Genomic DNA, 21154 nt, shown 5'->3' on the forward strand with positions numbered 1-21154 from the left:
GGAGGAGGCTAGCCTCCAGCTTTGCCCCTTCCACCCAAGGTCCCACTGGAGCCCAGAAGCCCTACCACCAGCCCCCACCTCAGGCTAGTGCCCGCAACCCCAGAGCGCTGGGAGGGCAGGCAGCCTCTCCAGCACCAGGATGGAGGGTGGGCAGCATGGCCACAAAGTGGAAACAGGGAGTCTGAGGGTGGAGCATGAGCCATGCCTGGCTGTTTGGAGAGAGACAGCCTCTCTTAGCCTATGGTACCCGCCGCCCATGGATAAGTGGGGAAGAAGGAGGTGAGGGGAAGAGAGTCTTGGGTAAAGGGGAGATCCTGAGGTGATGGGGGGGAATCCTGAGGCCCTGTGTCTGGCGGTGCTAGGGCCAGGAAGGGTGTGGGGCACAGCTTTGTGGGGAGAGGACCCCACCTGTAGGCTGACTCGTGTGTCAAGTGATACTGTGGTGGACTCCTTCAAATCTGCATGCAACAAGAGCCAGTAGGCCAGAGTGTAAAGCCAGGCGCAGCCCCATGGGATCAAAGCTGCCACTATGGGGTGGTGTTAGCCCCCACAAAAATATTTTCATCAGCTGCCTATGGTTATGAGATATATGACCTGGACCCTATGAATACACCTCTCAAGCTTTTCAAGTATCTTTTCCAAATGAAGGTGATTCAGCAGAATAGGAGACAATATCTAGTATTTAAGTGTATTGTAGGATTTGAGGGAAGCTGATGGCATCACCGAATCTAATCTCTGATAAGGAGTTCCTATATGCAATATAGTTGTAGCCCTGTCAGTCACAGGATAGTAGAGACAAGAATATGTGCTAACTATTGATGCTGAACAATCTGTTCCAGCTTCATTTAGCTGTAATGCTCAGAGTACCTTTCTCATACCAGAAGAACTCTGTGTGGCTTGAAAGCTTGTCTCTCTCACCAACAGAAGTTGGATCCTGTAAAAGATATTACCTTACCCACCTTGTCTCTCTAAGGAGTTCCTATGGCATTCATCACCGTGGTATCTGGACACTTTTCATAAGATTTATGTAGCCCTCATGGAATAGAGCATGGTAAGAACATTTAAGTAACACTAAGCATTATCAGATTTGTGATGGGCCTAGGGGTCTTTCAGTGTCCCTGAGAGGACCCCTTAGTCCTGCTGACCCCCTGCCCAGAGTAGATGGATGCCCTGCAGACTCAGACAGCAGCCTGGTTTTGGGGGGGGGATTAACTCCCTTCAGTGGTTCGGTGTCATTTTAGGAATGCACTCCCAGCTAATGAAGATGTAGCTGAGGCTTGGTACATTCAACACCTTAAAGAGAGAGTGAGTTATCCCCATTGTGGGGGAGGGGCAGGGGTTTTTCTGACCAGAAGGCTACATACCTGGTGATCTGGGGATTTGGGGACATCTAAGAGCTTCCCCTAGTTGTGTTTGGTATTCACTAGCCAGAAAGATGGATGGAATGCAGCAGCCAGAGACTTTTGCCAAGTTTGTGTTGTTTTAGTTAAACTAGAGTGCCTTGTAACAGGGTGGCTTGTCCCTGGTCTTGAGAGCCTGGAGCTAAGCCAGCCTGATTACAGGATAAGCCCCACCTGAGTAAGGAAATTCCCTATAAAGGGCAGTAGGTGGCTGCAGTAAGGAGGGGAGGAGGATGACTCTGGAAACTGCAGGTAGCAAGAAAGTCTCCTGCAGGGAAGACCTTGATGCCCCCAGGCACTGACTTTCCAAAGTGCCGGGAGGTGCTTGACCTCAGCTCTATCCCGGACCCTGCCCCCACTCCATCCCTTCCCCATAGGCCCTGCCCCTTCCTGCCCCTGCTCCACCCCCTCCCCACCTCTTCCCACCCAGCTCTGCCCCCTCGCCTGAGCGCGCTGCATCCTCGCTCCTTCCCCTTCCCCCCCAAGCCTCCGGCACACCGCAAAACAGTTGATTGCAGCAGCGGGCGGCACTGATCCATGGGGCCTCCTGGCAGGCAGGCAGGAGGCGCTGGGTGGGGGCAGAGGAGTGGAGCTGCTGGTGGGTGCTCAGCACCCACCATTTTTTCCCTGTGGGTGCTCCAGCCCCAGAGCACCCACGGAGTCAGCCCCTATGTTGATACCAGTGGGTTTGGAAGCCAGAGTGGGAAGGCTGAGATGCCACCCGTAGGGCTTGGGAGTCATTGCCAAAGTAGAAAAGGCCCCAGGTAATAAAGCATGGAAGTAGAGTGAACTGGAGGCTGCAGGAAGTGAGTAGGCTCCAGCAGAAAGACCTGGGACGTGGGGTTCCTCTACAGACACTACAGGGAGGAAAAGTCTGTAAGTGACCCAACAAGAGGATAAAACTGATGGACTGTGTTTTGAGACTTTTTTTTTTTGAGACTGTGTTTTGAGTTTTATTTTGGAGTTTTATTTATGTGAAGAATCTTGGGCCCTTGAGAAGGGGTGGTGAATAGACAAGCAAAGCCTGTGCTGAGTTTGTGTACGGAACCTGGAGAAGTTATTAGCAGGTACAGCAGAGCCACTTCTAGCCTCGAAGAGGCACTCAGGAGACAGTTGCTGGGTACACCCTCAAACTAGAAACCCCAGACAGAGTTTGTGTGTTTAAACCTGAGCTTAAACCTGGGAACTCTCTCTTGAGCCACTTTGACTCTGGCTACACCACAAGCATCTTTACTCAAAATATGCCGCTTGCAGTTATATAAACTTTATTAATAACAAAAGCAAAAGAGCCATGCACTGTATTAAACCTCTCACTGGCATGATGGACTTGATGTTGACAAATGTTTATGCAGAGTATGCAGTAAAACAACCCAAGGAGTCCTGTTGGGAATGGGAATGACGTATCCTTAGAGTAACCTTCCTTAAAGCACAAAAAGACAAACATCTCTGTAGTGGCTTTTGCTGTCCAAAAACTTGATCCACGCCATGTCATATACAAGCTATAAAGAACAGAAAAGGAAATAATGGTTTCAGCTTGACAGGGTTTTACATAATCTAAAAATGCAGTTGTTTAACATAATCTAAAATGCAGGGAGAGATTTACAAAGTACCCATTGTATGCCTCAATCCCCTTTGTGTCTTTGAAAATCTGCCCTATATTATCAAACATTGGGGAAGATCCTGAGCTGGGGTAAGTTGCCATAGATTTATAAATGGAAATGTGATAGTTTATACCTGCTCAACATCTGTGCCATTACCTCTGAAGGTCCTCACCATTTGCCATCACACTTCAACTCCCATGCCCTCCACACCTCCTTTGAAAGTGTTGTTCTCACACAGTGCCTTCTGATAGGCAACTGAAAGTGTAATGCCTCAGCTACTCATAGAAAAGGTTCGGTTCAACAGCCATACTGGGTCAGACCAAAGGTCCATCTAGCCCAGTATCCTGTCTTCCGACAGTGGCTAATGCCAGCTGCTTCAGAGGGAATGAACAGAAGAGGCAGTCATTGACTGAGCCATCCTGTCATCCACTCCCAGCTTCTGGAAGTCAGAGGCTAGGTACACTCAGAACATCCAGTGGAGTCTCTGACCATCATGGCTAATAGCCATTGATGGAGCTGTCCTCCATGAATTTATCTAACTCTTTTTTGAACCCCATTATAGTTTTGACCTTCACGATATCCCCTAGCAATGAGTTCCATGGGATGACTGCACTGCATGAAGTATTTCCTTTTGTTTGTTTTAATTCTGCTGCCTATTAATTTCATTGGATGACCCCAGGTTCCTATGTTATGTGAAGGAGTAAATAACACTTCCTTATTCACGTTCTCCACACCTTTGTCATATCCCTACTTAGTTGTCTCTTTTCTAAGATGAAAAGTCCCTGTCTTTTTAAACCTTTCCTCCTATGGAACCAATTCCATACCCTTAATGATTTTTGTTGCCATTTTCTGAACCTTTTCCATTTCTAATGTATCTTTTTTTTTTTAATATGGGGTGACCAGCACTGCATGCAGTATTCAATGTGTGGGTGGACTATGGATTTATATAGTGACATTATGATTATTTACAATTTTATTGTCCTAATGGTCTTCTTATCCTTATTCCTAATGATTCCTAACATTGTTAGCTTTCTTAATGGCAGCTGCATACTGAGTGGATGTTTTCAGAGAATCATCCACAATGACTCCAAGATCTATTTCTTGAGTGGTTACGGCTAATTTAGATCCCATCAATTTTTATGTATAGTTGGGATTATGTTTTCCAATGTGCATTACTTTGCATTTTTCAGCACTGAATTTCATCTGCCCTTTTAAAGGATCCCTTTTTGCCTCTAATCACTTCTTTTACGTTGTTGTTTAGCCATGGTAGCACTTTTCTGATCCTTTTACTATGTTTTTTAATTTGGGGGATACATTTAATTTGAGCCTTAATTATCATGTTTTTAAAAAGTTTCCATGCAGCTTGCAGGTATGTCACCTTTTAATTTCCATTTAACTGGATTCCTCATTTTTATGTAGTTCCCCTTTCTGAAGTTAAATGCTACTGCGATGGGCTTCTTTTCCCCCTCACAAGGATGTTAAATTTAACTACATTATTGTTGCTATCACTGAGCAGTTCAACTATATTCACCGCTTGGACCAGGTCCTGTGATCCACTTGGGAGAAACAATTCTTGATTTAGTTATCTTATGGGTTTCAGGACTAGCTGCTCCAAGAAGCAGTCCTTTATGGTGTCTAGAAACTTTCTTTGCATCCTGTCATGTACCCAGTCAATATGGGGATAATTGAAATCCCCCATTATTATTGTTTTCTTTTTTTATAGCCTCTCTAGTCTCCCTGAGCATTTTACAATCACCACGACCATCCTAGTCAGATGGTCAGTAGTATATTCCTATTGCTATATTCATATTATTCAAGCATGGAATTTCTATCCATAGAGATTCTATGGTATAGTGTGATTCATTTAAGATTTTACTATATTTGACTCTATGCTTTCTTTCACATATAGTGCCACTCCCCAACAAACATGATTTACTCTGTCATTCCTATATATTTTGTACCTTGATATTACTGTGTCCCACTGATTATTATTGTTTCACCAAGTTTTTGTGATGCCTTTTATATCAATGTCCTCATTTAATCCAGGAACTCAAGTTCACCCATCTTAGTACAGTCAAACCTCGCAATAACGCGCCCTGCCATAACGCGAAATCGCATATAACGCGATCACAGGTTGGCTCCCCTTTAAGGTATAATACAGTATGGGTACTGTACCAATGGTCCCCAACACCATGGCAGGGGAGAGAAGCTGCAGCCCCGCACCTGCTGGGGACAGAGAATTCCGAGGCTGTTGGCGCCGGTGCTCTCTGTCTCCAGCAGGCACGGGGCCCCAGCTTCTCTCCAGCTTCTTCAGGGCTGCCGGGGCCAGTGCTTTCTGTCCCCGGCAGGTGCGGGGCCGCGGCTTCTCTCCCGCTTCAAGAGGAGCCGCGGCTCCTCACCTGCCGAGGACAGAGAACTCCGGGGCTGCGGCAGGTGTGGGGCCTCGGCTTCTCTCCCGCTTCAAGAGGCGCCGCGGCTCCCTGCCTTCGGGGACAGAGAACTCCGGGGCTGTGGGCGCCGGTGCTCTCTGTCCCCGGCAGGCGCGGGGCTGTGGCTTCTCTCCCGCTTCAAGAGGGCTGACTCTTCCCTCCTGGGAAGTTCCCGGTCCCCCATCCCCTCCCTTCATTTCCATCATGGAGCTGGATGTCTGGGCTTGATCTGGGGTCTGTCTTCTCCATGGTGTGCCACTTTGGGAAGACTGGTTTCTCTGAGGTTCATGTCAGGCACTGAAACCCTATGCACAGGCTGCCCTACTCTTAGCCTAACTATTTTGTTGCCACGAAACTAGAAAAAACCTGCTTGTTGACTCCCTGGCTTCTTTGGTGTGCCTGTTCCCCCTCAGGCAACGAAGATGTGTTCTGAAAAGTTTCATCTCTGTACCTCTCTGTCTCCCTTAGCCCCTCCAGTTCAGCCACTCTGGTCTCCAGAGCCTGTACTCTGTCTCTGAGGGCCATGAGCTCCTAGCACCAAATGCATACATATGCTACCTATCCACAAGGCCAGCAATCATACATGATATATTCAGTGCAATAATCTGGATAGACCCCAATCTGCTGCTGGACTTCTGCCTGCATTCTTTTTACTCCTGCAGCTTTTTTGTTGTTTTTTGTTTTGTTTTGGGGAATGTTTATTGGCCTAAGTTTAGAGAATGTTAAGCAGGTATATTTAGCTCTCATGTTCCCTCTCTGAACTTCCACACAAAACTCCCGTTATCTGCTTCTGTTCACTAGCTCCTTTGGTTGCTTAGGAGTTGCTTTTTAAACCCCTGTTCTGCCTGGGTAGCCCCATCCCCTGGAGTCAATGGATGCTAAAGGGCTTAGGGATCAAAGCCACATTAAGAAGCTCTCAGCCTCGCCTAGCAGGCCATTAGGCTCAGCACATGCCCCTTGCCCCTCAAAACAGATTACACTGTATACGTCCATCAGGTAGTAAGCACACAATAAAGAAAAACAAGATTATCTAAATGCGAGCAGTTAACACTTCGGCAAGTATTTGAAAGACAAAATTGCTGTGTCAGAATTCATGCCAGAGAGAACTATTGGCTTTATTCAGGAAATTCTGTGGTTGAAATTATAGCTTTAGACGAGTGCTCTGAAAAAAACTTTTGTCTCTAGTCAGCCTTGAAATGTTCAGAGTTACTATATAAATTCCCTTTCGATATTGCTTTTCTGGTATGGAGGAACCACAGATGAATCACGGCAGTTTCTCCCTCCTACAAACTTCAACACCAGAGATAGTGTTACCGACTTTGCTATGTAAATCTGCAACAGTACTAATGTATGACATTGAGAGCTGAAAACTATAGCAATAGGAAATTACTGTCCTATCCATAACTATATGAGAAACCACCCTTAAAATGCTCTCCCTCCATTAGCATTATGGGGGAAATAGGCATGTAAGATGCATTTCCATTTGTTTTGTTCTTCCAGCTAATATTCTAAGGACAACGGGTCAAGAAATGGTTTTCCCATCCTGTGAGAGTTTTCAAGATTTCAAAAAAAAATTCCCTTCGTAAATCAAGACAAAAAGTTAAAATCATCAAAATTTTTCACAAACTGTAAATATAAAAAGAACTTCAGAGAGGGTCAGTTGAAAATTCTTTTCATTTTTGATCTTTTAAAATTATTTGTACATTGTTTTACTCTAAGGCTTCATCTACCCGGCACTCCACTGGCACTGGCAGGCAGTGTACATGTAGCTGCACACTGCAGGGAAAGGCAGGCAGCGTCCACACTGTGGTGAGGACATACTGCCAGTGAAAGGCTTTAGCAGAGAGCCGGCAGAGGGGAAAAGCTTCAGTAGCTCCCCACTGCTAGAGCTTTCACTGTGCCAAGGAAAAGCTCTGCCTCCCCTGCTGCTGGGAAAGACTCCAGCAACAGGGAACTGAAGGTGCCTTTCCCAGCTGGAGGAGCCTTTTCCAACAGTGGGGAGGCAATGGGACATTACACTGCTAAAAACACTGGTGTAGATGAACGGGCACATTTGGATGACTAGAAAGCATTTAGGGTACATACTCATATACATACCTGCACTCTTCCGGTGTATCTTTAGTCTACTTGACTAAGCTGTGCCTCACCATACACTGTTATTTATACCCGTACTTGGGGGGTGGGAGGACTATGCAGATATGTAATCTACGTGCTATCAAAAAAGCGTGCCGTGTAGATATTCCCTAAGGTCTTGTCTACGTGGCCCTGTAGTTTGAACTATAGGTGGTGTGAATTGCCATGTATTGCGCTGTAACTCCCCCATGTGGATGCTGCCATGATGAACAAAAAGGTACCATTGCAATTCACACCTCCATAGTCCAAACTATCGGGCCGTGTAGGTAAGTCCTAATGAAAAGTCATTTTGCCCTGAAAAACAGAACTTTTTTATTTAGAAAATGTCTAAGCAGGTTGAAACTCTTTTCGCAATGTTTTGAAATAGTTCATTTGTCAAAACTAACCCTTTCCCGTGAACAGTTTCAATGTTGATGAATTGGCATTTTCAGAAGAAAAATGTTTCATCAAAAAATTCTCAACCAGCTCTAATTCTAAGTTCATTCCATGATGGAAGGTAGATAATGTGCCTCCACCATGACCATGCTGTCCTCCTCCCATTCTTGCTTTCTGGGAAACGGGGTAAACTTTCTCATCAGTGATTGGTTTCACACTGTGATATAATTTAGCTCAAGAATGTGTATACTAGAGATGAGTGAATCTTGGGTTGAATATTTATGGAAAGATTGAGATTCACTTCTCCTCGCTCTCTGGCTTTCATCCATTTGCATCTCACTCCCCATCTCCCTGTCTGCCATAAGAAGCATTGGTGGTGGGGGCTCAGTAGCTCTTGCAGCATCTCTGCTAAGATGCATTGCCACAGATAGAAATGTAATGGAAGACACAAGTGCATGCATATCTTTTCTCTCTTTGCAGCATTTGTCAAATGCCTATGAATCACCTGCTTCTCTGAAGCACATCCAGCTCATTGAGGGTGGACTAACAAAAGCAGATGACCTTTTGCATAGTGTTTTTGATTTGGCAAAACATGATTTAAAAAAAGTAATTACATCTTGGTTCTTCAGCAAGAGAAATTGAAGTTTTTCCAGCTCTCGCTCTATATCTGCATCTCTGCCATTTTTTTCTTCCACCATTCCTCAATCTATCTATGCCACCCAGAGGACTTCGTTCTGGGCTTCCTGCCAACGTCCTGGGCTAGAATTCTCACTCAGAATAAAGCATTTACTTAGGAAGATAATATAATGTGGCAGGTCATAGGCACAATAATACCACTGCTGCTGGAAAGTGCTAACTGTGTACTGGGCTGACTGGCAGATGGTCCTGAACATTTCAGTGCATTTTTCCCCTAGACTAAGGGCAACATCAGATTTTACTGATTCTGAACACCAACTACATTATATAACTCTTTCTTTGTTCATAGTTACTGAACACTGTCATTGGATTTGTGCTGTGCAAACATAGAGGAAGGCACAATCTCTGTCTCAATCAGTTTCCAATTTTATTTCCTTCCAGCTTACAAAACATTCCTCTCCAAAAACTCTAAGTCAGTGGTGGGCAACCTGCCACCTGTGGGCCGCACGCAGCCCGTCAGGGTAATCCGCTGGCAGGCCACGAGACACTTTGTTTACATTGACCGTCCACAGGCATGGCCATCTGCAGTTCCCGGTGGCTGTGGTTCGCCGTTCCCAGCCAATGGGAGCTGCGGGACGTGGTGGCCAGCACATCATTGTGGTCCGTGCCGCTTCCCGCAGCTCCCATTAGCTGGGAATGGCGAACTGTGGCCACTGGGAGCTGCTGGCGGCCGTGCCTGTGGACAGTGAATGTAAACAAACTGTCTCATGGCCCGCCAGTGGATTACCCTGATGGGCTGTGTGTGGCCCATGGGCTGCAGTTCTCCTGCCACTGCTCTAAGTGCTTCTAGAACAGTCTAGGTCAGATACAGATAATACGCTTCAGACACACATGATACCAAACAAATTCAATCTCATAATGGTGCAGATGTTTTGATACCTATCTCTGTCTCTGTCTCTTTTGGTTGATGATGAAAGGTTTTCTTGGAGATATGTAGTTGTAAAAAAGGGTTAGAATGAAGAGGAGGAGGTTATTTTGCAAAAAGGAGAATGCTCCAAGCATAGGTTTTAGGATGGAGAGGGCACAAGAATAAGACTGGTAGAAGGATACAAAACAGGTGTTTATGAAGGAGGCTTTGGCAGCCATAGGGGTTGTTACAGGAAATGAGCAGAGCTATATAAATAGGGCTTGATTTCATGGCCTTGAAGGATAGGAAGAAAAGCTTGAACTTGATGAAGAAGCTGAGAGGAAGTCAGCACAGTGACTGAGAGAGAAGAGTGCATCATTCGAGTGATGAGAGAAGATGACTGTAGTAGCAGCATTCTGTATGGACAAGAAGAGGCCAGAAGGTGAACAAAGATAATTACCAATCAGTGTGAGGAGGGGATGTTGCAGAGGAAGAGGCAGTCTGGTTTTGAGAGTCCAGAGTTGCTGGGGAGGGAAGGGAGAAGAAGAGATAAGTCATATATGACACCAATGTCCTGATGCTAAGGATGGTGATGTTATCAAGAGTAATACAGGGAGGATTTGAGAGGGAAAATGAGATGCTCAGCTTTTTCCATGTTTATTAGAAGCAATTCCTGTGAAGTGTGATATAGTTGCTATAATAATTGTAATCAAACTGTGGGAAGAGCCCCACCAAAGAACATTATAACAGTCCACTAAAAATCTCCTTTGTGCTCTTGTCTCCTCCGCATACATGCTTTCATTTTGTTAAGTCTTTAAAAGTCCTATCATTTCATAGCTTATCACTGGGCCTTTGCCAGCTCCCTGCGGAAGGCACTCAGCACCCAGAACTGTGCCAGTGAGTTGATCAGATTATCTAGTTACTTTACTGTAAAATCTCAATGTGCTGTTATAACACCAACAGACCCTGGTTGTCGGTGGGCGGGATCGAACCTGGGCCTCTGGAGCTTAGTGCAGGAGCCTCTACTGCATGAGCTAAAAGCCATCAGGCTGTTAGCTAAGGCTGTAGAGCAGACTCATTAATCTCTCTCTCTCTAAGCGGTCTTGGTGCCACTAGATGGGACAGAACACCACACCCAGGAGGTGTGTGGGTTACACAGTAGTACAAGCTTGAAAATGTCCACTACCTATACTGGACAAATCCAATTCTTTATTTGAATCAACAACTATTTCCCCATGAAAGCTGGCACTGAAGCTCTCTTTCTTTGTCTCTCTGTTCCCTAGGTTATCATTTTGTATTTTGAGCCAAGCATATTTCGCTGTGTTCTCCTAAGATGGGTTCGTCTTCTGGGCTTTACTACTGTTTACGGAACTGTGACACTCAAGCTCCACAGGTATTTCATGCCTTAGTAATTTCCATCACTGCGGTAGTATGTACTCTGTGTGGTCAATTAGAAACAAGAGCTGCGGGAATTTATTATAAACAATAGCTCTTTCTGAGTTTTAAAACCAATGTCTATCTCTTCTCAATGTTCCTGAAGTAGTAGTAGTAGTAGTAGTAATATTATTATTTTTTGAGAAGTCTATATGCCAGAGTGGTTGAGTCAAGGCTGCAGTATTTGACTAAGGAGGAATAATTTATACAGGTGTAACCTTTGGGTGGGCTCAAGTTCACTTCATTGCCCTTCTCCAGTGTCTAAAAAAACCAAACCAACCCAACTCCCATAGAAAAGTAGCTGGAGATCCAGAATTCAGTCTAAGGATTTTCAGCAAGGATTGCACAGGATCAACCTCCCACATTCATTTCCCAAAATGAACTAAAGAAATGAATTTAATTAAGCAACTTTATAAAATCTTATGATAAAGAAACATATAATCTAATTTTTACAGCCAGCATAACATGGCTATTTTATAATCCACAGACATTATCTTCACAGTTATACATAAATAAAGAAAACAAATTAAAGTCTGAATAGTTCAGTCCCCACAGAAACGGTGAGAAGAAACAGAGTTCCCAAAACTTTAGGTTGAGTTCACCTAAGTCTCAGAGTCTTTGATCATGAAATCTCTACAGTCTGCTGAGTCTAAAACATCTTCCCTCCACTTGCTTATAGGAATCTTCAGTTGGAATCCATGCAGACATTTCCTCTGCTGAAATCACTGCTAGCCAGTCAGTTAACTGATTAACCAATCACTCAGTTAAGTGTATAGATTTGAAAAAAACAAAAAAAGTTATAAGAAAATACAAAACTAAGAATAGCAAAATATAAATGTCTCTTTCCCCATTACTATATTTAAAGAAAAGTTGGTGAATCATACTAGTTGAGACAATTTAACTAGAACAGTTTGTCTAAAATCAAAACAACATTCAAAGCATACAATTAATATAGAAGAAATTATTTTTCCCTCCCAATTTCCCCTTGCTATAATTAACATTGCCCATGCTTCCCTGTTAGAGAGTTAACAATATCACTAACCTGCTGCAAAATGCTTCAGAGTTGGGGACAGCAGCCTGCTCTGCTCATGGCTCAGTTTCTCCCAACTTATGTAGGGTACATGCAGGGCCATCCCTAGCCATTTGGGTGTCTTACGCAGCCCCCTCTGGGGGGGGCTGTGGGGGCCCCCAGGCCTCCCCCCAGAGTCTGGGAGGCAGGAGCTGGGGGCGGCACTTTTGGGAGCCCCACAGGCCCAGAGTGGCCTGAGGGATTAGCAGGGGCCAGGAGCAGCACACTCCGCTTCCCTGGCCCCGGCCCCAGCAGTGTCGCTCGGGGGAGGGGGCAGTCACTGGCGGCGGGAAGCGGAGCGCCTCAGCTGGGAGCTGGCGGAGTACAGTGGGCTGGGGCTGGGTTGCTCCACTTCCCACTGCTGCCGATGAGTGCAGAGTCGCTGGGGGAAGAGGTGGAATGGGGGCGGAGAAGGGGGAAGGGTAAGAGGCAGGGCAGAGGGAGTTGTCCAGAGCCCACCCCCACCCCGAGGGACAGCCCTGCCCCTTATTGGGGAGCGGGGGCGCAGCCGAGGGATAGGGCTGGTCGCCGGAGCTGGTGCTGCTGCATATGTAGCATGCATCTGCCTAGGGCACCCTGAAATTTTGGGCAATTTGGTGCCCCAAATTTCAGGGTGCCCTACGCAGCTGCGTATGCCTAAGGACCACTCTGGGTATATGACCCCCTATAAAGCAGCTGCCCTGACAACTTGCCCTCATGGAGTCTGACCCCAGCAACAAAGAACCTATTGGAGCGGATCCAAAACTACCAACCCAATTCCAGAAGCTTCTGGATGGGGAGTGCTAAATCCACCTCACAACAATGACCCAGACACAACTCAGTTCTACCACCCTCAATGGGTCTCTTAAAGAGATATCTCCCTATTACACAGGCACATTGTAAAATCATACAGAGTTTTTAGCAGAAGGGGGAAAGATTTTTTTGAAGATAAAGAGAAGTAAAATATCTAAATGTTCCTTCAAGGGTCCAAAGAGAGGAAAGTGGTAAAGGATTTTTTTGTTTTAATGTTATAAATGTTTTGATACCACATGGTAATGGATGCTATAGAAAACCCTAAAACAGACAGAATGCTATACATGCTTATTGTAATCCTTTTCAAGGCTCGCAAGCCAAAGGTTGCTTTCCTCAGGCACAGATGGTAGACAGACTGAGCTATCTCAGATGTAACTGCCTGCCAGAGAAAGTGTGCAGGGAATTTTGGGTTATGTTAGAAGAAATTCAGCTGAGCTGGCAGAGCACTCAGCTGGGGATGCTGATACTTTGAGACCCAACTTCAAGTCCCACCTCTACAGCCTCCTTATAAATCAATGCCTTTTGTGGGCATGTGTTTAGATAAAATCTAAACACTTTCCCCCTTACACCACAATGAAAAGAAATATAGAGGAATACTTATACATCCATTCCATAAATGTATTTATGAAGAGAGAGCAATAGGGAGTATATCCATATTAGCGTGTAGAAAACTGTGAAGCTGTAAAGTATTCATGTTTATGTTTTACTCTAGCTTCTATAATCCATTGGCATGATATACAAGTGAGATCTGGTATAATGCTCTGAACTGTGCTATGATAGGGCCGATAACATCTGGATTTTGCACTAATTATATGTATTGATATCAGCAGGTATGCTTTGCCTGTTTGTTTAATGATGTCTGATCACCTCTGTGTTGAAATGTATTAAAAAAGTCACAATTGATACTTTAAGTACCTTCTTTGCAGAGGATGAATTCTGGTGTGAGAAGGGAAGCATATTGGAGGACTTACGGAAAATATAGAGGAGAATTGGGGGGGTTGTTTAGAGGAGCTATTATCTTGAGCTCAGAATAAGAGCCTAGGAATATTTAGAATCCAGATTGTTGTTCCATATCTGGTTCTGTAACAGGCTGATCACATGACTCAAAGTTAACATGTATTGGTGATGCCATATTGTGATAAGGGAGCTGGAATTGTGTTTAAATAAGGCGAGGAAAAGGACTGGAAAATAGAATAGAAGCTCTTGTACCTCTAGGTTGCACGTTCAAATCCAGGCAAAGTTGTGGGAACACAAAAGTTGTTATCTGGTGGCTGTTCAGTTGCCTGTGTAAACTGAGTTCCCAGTCTAGTTCCTGCAAGCCAAGTGTCTATGTTAAAACAAACAAGCCTCCACACCTCCTGCCCCGCAACATCACCACATTTCACACTACTTAATACTTTTGCTGACAGCCAAGTATGTAATGATGAACGAACCTCTAAAAATAGGTCTCTTCAAGCTGCGGTAGAGGAAATCACAAGGGCATATATTCATATTAAATTTTTAAAATAAAATTAAAACAAATACAAACAAAAACCATTCTGGGGCATGACAGTTGGACTATGGAGAGAAAGTTTTAAGACCTCAGGTTTTTATTTCTTGGTTGAAATTATTGTGCTGCTGATGTTATGGCCCAGAATAAATAACTGTATTTTTCAGCTATAACATTTGTATTATCATTGGATTCATTTAATGTTTCTTGGTGACTTTATGGCTACTCCACCTCTTGTAAACTGCTTTAATTGGCTTTTATGCCTGCTTATGCAACAAGGTGTGCATTTTTTGTTTCTATACTCTGTACCTGCATGTCTGTATTGTAATTGGGTGCCTTGCCTTCTCTATTTATTATTTATTTATGAACATTTTGGGCATGTCTTCCCCCAAGTATAAGTAGTGATCCTGAAGGACTGAGTAAACCTATGATGCCATACATATTTTAAATAATAATTATAATTGAGTCATGTGAGGTAAGTAAGAACTGGCTGCTGTATAAATCCCCACAAGACCAACATTGAGATTCTTGGAAGATCTAATTTAATCTATGATCATTGCAGAAATGAAGAATGGACAGAATAGACAAGTGAACATTTTCTGAGGCCACATCCACACTTATCTATGGGTAGAACTTCTTTATGATGATGAATTGGTTATTTTGAGAGCAGCAGGAATCCTAGGACAGTGTAACAGCCCTAGGAATGATGCTAACAAAGTCTAAAGGATCTCCAGACCAGTCACACATTTACTCATACCTACCTTGTGCGGTACTTTCAGAAAACCTGAAAGGTGCTGTATACAAGTGCCCAACCTGGCTGAACAGCCTGTTGTAGGAAGAATAGGTAAAATAAACAGCATAATCTTCTGTCTTTGATCAGCCTATTAGTGCCATTTTTCATGTCACCCATTCTAACTCTCAACCACTTTTTATTCATTGTGCATTTTTTAAATAATGAGCTGAATTTATCACTCTACTTTTTCTTGAGGAAACAGGAAGATGAGCTAAACTTAACAGATTTAAATTCAGGATGGTGAACAGAAGACTCTAGTACTTTCCTCAACAATGAAGTCCACAGAATGTTTCTTGTGGATCAAATGCAATGCTGTTCCAAAGGTAGCCCTTTGGGGTCAAATGAGCTGCTGATGTTGCTTCTTTCTATACATCTCTGTGATTGCAGATTGTCTTTGTCTCCTTGTCTGTGGTTTTTATTTAAAAACAAGTTTTATGCTTTGATTTTATTTTTGGAACTTCTACAATCTTGGCTTCAAAATTAAAGAAAAATCATAGAAGAGGCTGGGTGAGCGAGAGTAATTCTGGAGGGAAGAATTGTAATGTACTGTTCTTTTTTTTTTTTTTTTTTTTGGACCATCAGTTCTCAACCTGGGAATTATAACTTCCAGGGGTCACTACCACCCTGCCTTTCTCATAATGCTAAATGGAAGGAGGGGTCTCAGCTAGATGTGAGGGTGTCCTAGGTTGGAAAACTTGAGAATTACTATCTTAAGACAATACCCAAGAGTCTTGTGTGTGGGCTTGAAGCAAGGTGTGTTTCTCAATAGCTTCACTGTGTGCGAACACACACGAGTACCTTTTTAACATGGGCAGATCTATCTACCAACAGGAATATACAAAATAGGAGAAATCTACATGTTCCCAGTCTAGAGAGCACCTTGCACTAAGCTGGAGTAATTGGCACCTGAAGAAGGCTCAATGTATATAGGCTCATTGTACATTTCTGTATGTATCAGAATTCTGCCTGGCCTGGCTGTACACTGAATTAATACCCTAACTTAACAGTTTGCTTTACAACTGGGGAAAATGTGATCCCAGAGAATCTAGAAGCTTCTCTTCCATTCTGCTACTCTACTGGAGTCTCCTCCTTTAGAAACTGTTACTTTGGCGGGGAGGGGGGGTGCGGGGAAGTGGTAGCAGATATGTAGTAGGTTAAAGTACAAAACTCATTTGTGCTTTGTGGGTATGCAAGTTAGAAGTAGTATAATCATTGCTACTTTCACTGGGAGGTCAGTAATACGGCATCCAGTGGCCAATTGATGACATTGATATGTTAGTGAATTTGTCCAATTCTGGAATAAAATTGCCAGAACATCATGGGGCTCCGGTCCTTACAAACTGCAACAATTGCCTTGGTATATATTATGCAGCTGATTATTGTGTGCCCTTGTGGTCTCACAGCAGTCATACTAAACTCCTTGACATTCAACTCAGTAATGCCATGCACATCATGTCAGGGATGCTCAAATCAACTCCAGCTGACTGGCTCCTGGTCCTATTGCACATCCAGGATCCACAGACTAGAAGAGCTGCTCAGACATCTCACTTTCTTAACCATGTCAATGCAAACATGAGGATCCCACTGCACGATTACCTGCAGAACCCACCAAAGGCAAGATTAAAATCCTGTAACCCTCTATGGAACCACATCAAGATCCTTACACCCAATTTCGACACTGAGGCTCAATGGAGAATCTCATGGAGCATTTCGACTGCTCAAAACAAACAGCTTGTCACTGACCTTGTCAAGGAACCACCAGGTTTTGATTTATGTCAGAAACCCTGGTGCAGATTGAGTCACGTCAGGAAATCTCATGGGAGATTTGGACAAACCCTTTTTAAATGGAAAATGAAGCAAACACCTGTATGCAACTGTGGTCATCAGACACAAACGATGAAGCACATTATATCTGAGTGTCCCCTTTGTTCTTTTGCCGGGGGCCTGAAGGACATTCACCACCTCTCTGCTGCGACAATGTTCTGGCTATCAAATTTAGATATAAATTTGTAGTCGTTGCTACGTACCGAACCCATATGAAAGAAGAAGAATGGAAGTTAGACATGAAGAGAGATACAGAAATGCTGAATGTCTACATGAGGAATTATTCATCAGAAAATTTCATATTGAGCATGTGGCCAGTTAGAAATTCCAGAGGAAAATTTCTGTTCCATTTTATAAGCTGGTGGGTTAACTCATTGGCCCATTACTCCGGGGGCTTTCTGTGCCAAAAATAAAAATTCTGTGCCAAAAAACTTAAAAATTCTGTGCACAATATTTTAAAATTCTGCAAATTTTATTTGTCAAAATAACAATACATAATTACACCAGTTTCAGTTATTTTGGTAATTTATTTCAAAATACTTGTGAGCAAGTATGTCTGTAACAATATAGACACACACAAAAATTCCCCCAGGAGTAGAGAGTTAAAGAAACCCCTATGACAGCCCAGTTCCTGTTTCTCTGCCCTCTCCCCAGAGCCCAGCCAGGGGGCCAGACACCCACAACCCCTCCCCCACAGAGCCCAGCCATGGCCCCCCCTTGCCCAGATACCCATCCCTCCTCCGCGCCTCCTCCGAGCCCAGGGATCTAGAGGGAGAAACAGCCTGATGCTTGGTCCCAGGCTTGCATGGAGTTTCCTTTGCACTGCCATATCCTTCCTTCAGGGCATGCTGGGAATTGCAGCTGCCAGAAACCCTCTAACTCCCTCCCTGCCCCCCACCCCCCAGTAGTGTCGTCTATGTGTGAGCTGGGCTTTCCTGGATTCAGCGGCCCCTAGAGGTGGCCAGCCACACTGCAGCCCATTTCTGTGGGAGAAAGGAAATTCTGCATGTACGTTTTCTGCAAAATTCTGCATTGCACAGTGGTGCAGAATTCCCCCAGGAGTAGCCCATGCATCAAAAGCATACTCCAGCCACAGTATTACATTCCCCTTTTTTCAGAGCTTTGGCTTTATTTCTTCAAAATAAAACTGGTTGACACAAGTTCAACACAGTTATGTCCTTCCCCCCAGCCCAGGTCTTCTGTAAGAATGTATCTAAACCAGCCAAACAGAGAAGACTTCGGTTTTACCGCACTGGTTAACCACAAGTCACACAAGCAATACTCTGAGACACTCCAGTTTCCCAGTATCACCACCAGGGCCACTCGTTATGGGGACAAATGGTTATGAAAACCAATGCCCTAGTAAAAGAAAAAAGATTCTCTCAATCCCAAAGGACCAAGCCCCAGACCCAGGTCAATATACAAGTTAGATTTTACCCACAAATCACGCTGTTGCCAATCCTTTAGAATCTAAAATGTAATTTTATTCCTTTATTCATAAAGGGAAAAAGATATAGATGAGAGCTAGAATTGGTTAAATGGAATCATTAAATACAGTAATGGCAAAGTCCTTGGTTCAGGCTTGTAGCAGTGATATAATAAATTGCAGATTCAAATCAAATCTCTGGAGTATATCCACAGCTGGGATGGGTCATCAGTCCTTTGTTTAGAGCTTCCTTTTGTAGCAAAGTCCCTCCAGAGGTAAAAAGCGGGATTGAAGACCAGATGGAGGAGCTGCAGCAGCTTTTTATAGTCTCTTGCCATGTGGTCTCTGCTTTCTTTGTCCCAAAGACAAGCTGTCTATCACATGGCATGGAAAAACCTCAGAGTTCTGTCCATAAGCATGTCCCTGTGCACCTTGTTGAGTCACAAGGTGTGTCTGCCTTCTTTCAATGAGTCAGTTGTATAGCTGATGGTCCTTAATGGTCCATCAAGCAGGCTAGGCAGAGCTGACACCAACTTGTCTGGGGTGTCACCCAGAAGCATAGCATAAGTTTGAAATACAGACAGTATAGAGCCAATATTGATAACTTCAACTACAAAAATGATACATGCATATACACCGCATAATCATAACCAGCAAACCATAACCTACCATAGACCCCTTACACGACAACCTTTATACAGTATTTGTGGCAAATATATAACAGTGGTCTCAACAGTGATCTATACAGTTACAGATTATGTCAATAACATCACAATGGAAATTGCTTACTACAGGCTGATTTGGGTGGAGAGAGGTGGCCTGTGTTGGCGTCATGTTATGCCCACTCTGCAGTGTCAAACTTGAAAGGTTGTAATCTACTGGACACTGTGGTGATTCACTCAGGCAGAAATTATCTGTCATATTCCTGGTGTGTACTTCATACAGTGTATGAGAGCAGATTTGGACCACATCAGAGATTTGTTTCCAGGAGCTGTGATAGTTTGCTTTGATTTGGTGAGCAGCTGAATAATTGTTACAGCAACAATATGAAAGCAAGCAGTAAGTGCTAGAAGAACATTAATTGAGAAATTGGAGGGTTCGTGGCTGGCCAGAAAATTTGTACTGTAAGGCATAGAAACACTACAAACTCTGATACCTCACTGTTTTTTGGACATCTATCAGTTAGGGGTCAGAGGCCCTTTCTCTCAAACATAAAACCATCAGTTGCAAAATACTGTCTGTGAAATTCTCTTGCTGGCCCTGCTACAAACTCCACCTGTGACAATGTGATCCACTCTCCACTAGACTGGCACCTCCTCCTCATTCTGAGGAATAGCTTGTGAGGTTGATGCCCCTTCTTACAGTTGCACGGTGTCCTCTGCTGGCCTCTCTGGGCCCTCTCTCATTCCACAAGCTGCTGCAACCTCTTTGTGACTCAGTCCTCTGTCCAGGTCACTCTACATATTTTCCCCTTCCTGGGTACCAAAGTCTTCCTTTAGCAGTCCTGGGCAGCCTTCCCATTCACTGCCTTGTAGTGCCACTCCCTCAGTGGTGGCAGGGGAACCCGGGCCTGTCCTCAATTCCGGGTTCTGGTTCAGGGACCCTCCAGCCGGCGGTCAAGGTCTGTTCCCTTCTAGACCTTATTGCCTTTCCCTGAGCTGTGTCATGCCCTCTTGGCTTCCCCTTTTTCTCCCAAGGAGTGACTGCAGACTTTCCCAGCTGCCCCCTCTGAAGTCAATTTCCTCCCTTTGTAAGTTCAGGTCAGCTCCTTCCTTCTCAGCTGGGGTCCCTCTCTCAGTCAGGAGATTACTTAGCCCCCTGATCAGGGCCGGTGCAAGGATGTTTCACGCCCTAGGCAAAATTTCCACCTTGCACCCTCCCCCGTCCCCGAGCCCCCGCCCTGAGGAGCCCCCCCCACAGCAGCTCCCCCCCCGCCCTGAGGCACCCCCCATGCCCCAGATCACCCCTGCTCCGCCTCCACCCCGAGCACACTGTCGCCGCTTCACTTCTTCCGTCTCCCAGGCTTGCAACGCTTACGCTGATTGGTGCCGGAAGCCTGGGAGGCGGGAGAAGTGAAGCAGCTCACCCCTGCCCTGCCTCCTCCCTGAGCACGCCATGGGTACTTCACTTCTCCCGCCTCCCAAGCTTGGGGCGCAAATCAGCTTAGGCGCCGCAAGCCTGGGAGGTGGGAGAAGTGAAGCGGTGATGGCGTGCTCGGGGAGGAGGCGGGGCAGGGGTGAGCTCGGGCAGGGAGTTCCCCTGCGTGCCACCCCACCCCCTTACTTGCTGCAGGCGGCCCTCCGCATGCCCTCCTGCCCCAACTCCCTCCGCCTAAATGCCGGCGGCGACCAGGGCGGCCGAAGATCCGGTCGCCGCGGTCACTGCCAAAGAAAATGCCGTCCCCCAAATCCTAGTGCCCATGGCGACCGCCTAGGTCACCTAATACGTTGCACCGGCCCTGCCCCTGATTCCTCTCACCTGTGGCCTGTTGGGTTAATTAGCCCCTTCTTTGTCTTCATTAACCATTCCAGGGCAAGTGTGGGGTGAACACCCCTTCACACCACCCTACAACCACTCTGAAACACAACCAGGACCACCATTCCACTGTGCCATGGCTGTCTTTTGCTTCAGGCACTGCATGTGAGTCAGGTTATAGGCGGGGGAATTAATGGCAATAGAAACATTTGTATAATAGGGAGTCTGGACTTCAGGGAGATGTTTCCTGCTTGTGGTAGGAGCGCCCGGGCAATAGGGGGAAAAGGGCCAGTTTGGAGGGGGTAACACAAAAACATGGGTAAGATGTGTGGCTGGGGAGTTGTGCTGAAGCAAGGTTGGTGGGCTGCTGC

General features: G+C 45.1%; 1 protein-coding gene across 1 annotated transcript in view; it reads left to right on the forward strand.

Moving 5' to 3' along the window:
* GPR158 (G protein-coupled receptor 158) overlaps nt 1-21154 on the forward strand; it is a 326593-nt gene that overhangs the window by 247172 nt on the left and 58267 nt on the right. Inside the window, exon 6 of the mRNA XM_045003693.1 lies at nt 10765-10874. Within this exon, the coding sequence (XP_044859628.1) occupies nt 10765-10874 (110 nt within the window). The remainder of the gene's footprint in view (nt 1-10764; nt 10875-21154) is intronic.

This window comes from Mauremys mutica, chromosome 2, assembly GCF_020497125.1.
Source record: "Mauremys mutica isolate MM-2020 ecotype Southern chromosome 2, ASM2049712v1, whole genome shotgun sequence".
Taxonomy (NCBI): Eukaryota; Metazoa; Chordata; order Testudines; family Geoemydidae; genus Mauremys; species Mauremys mutica.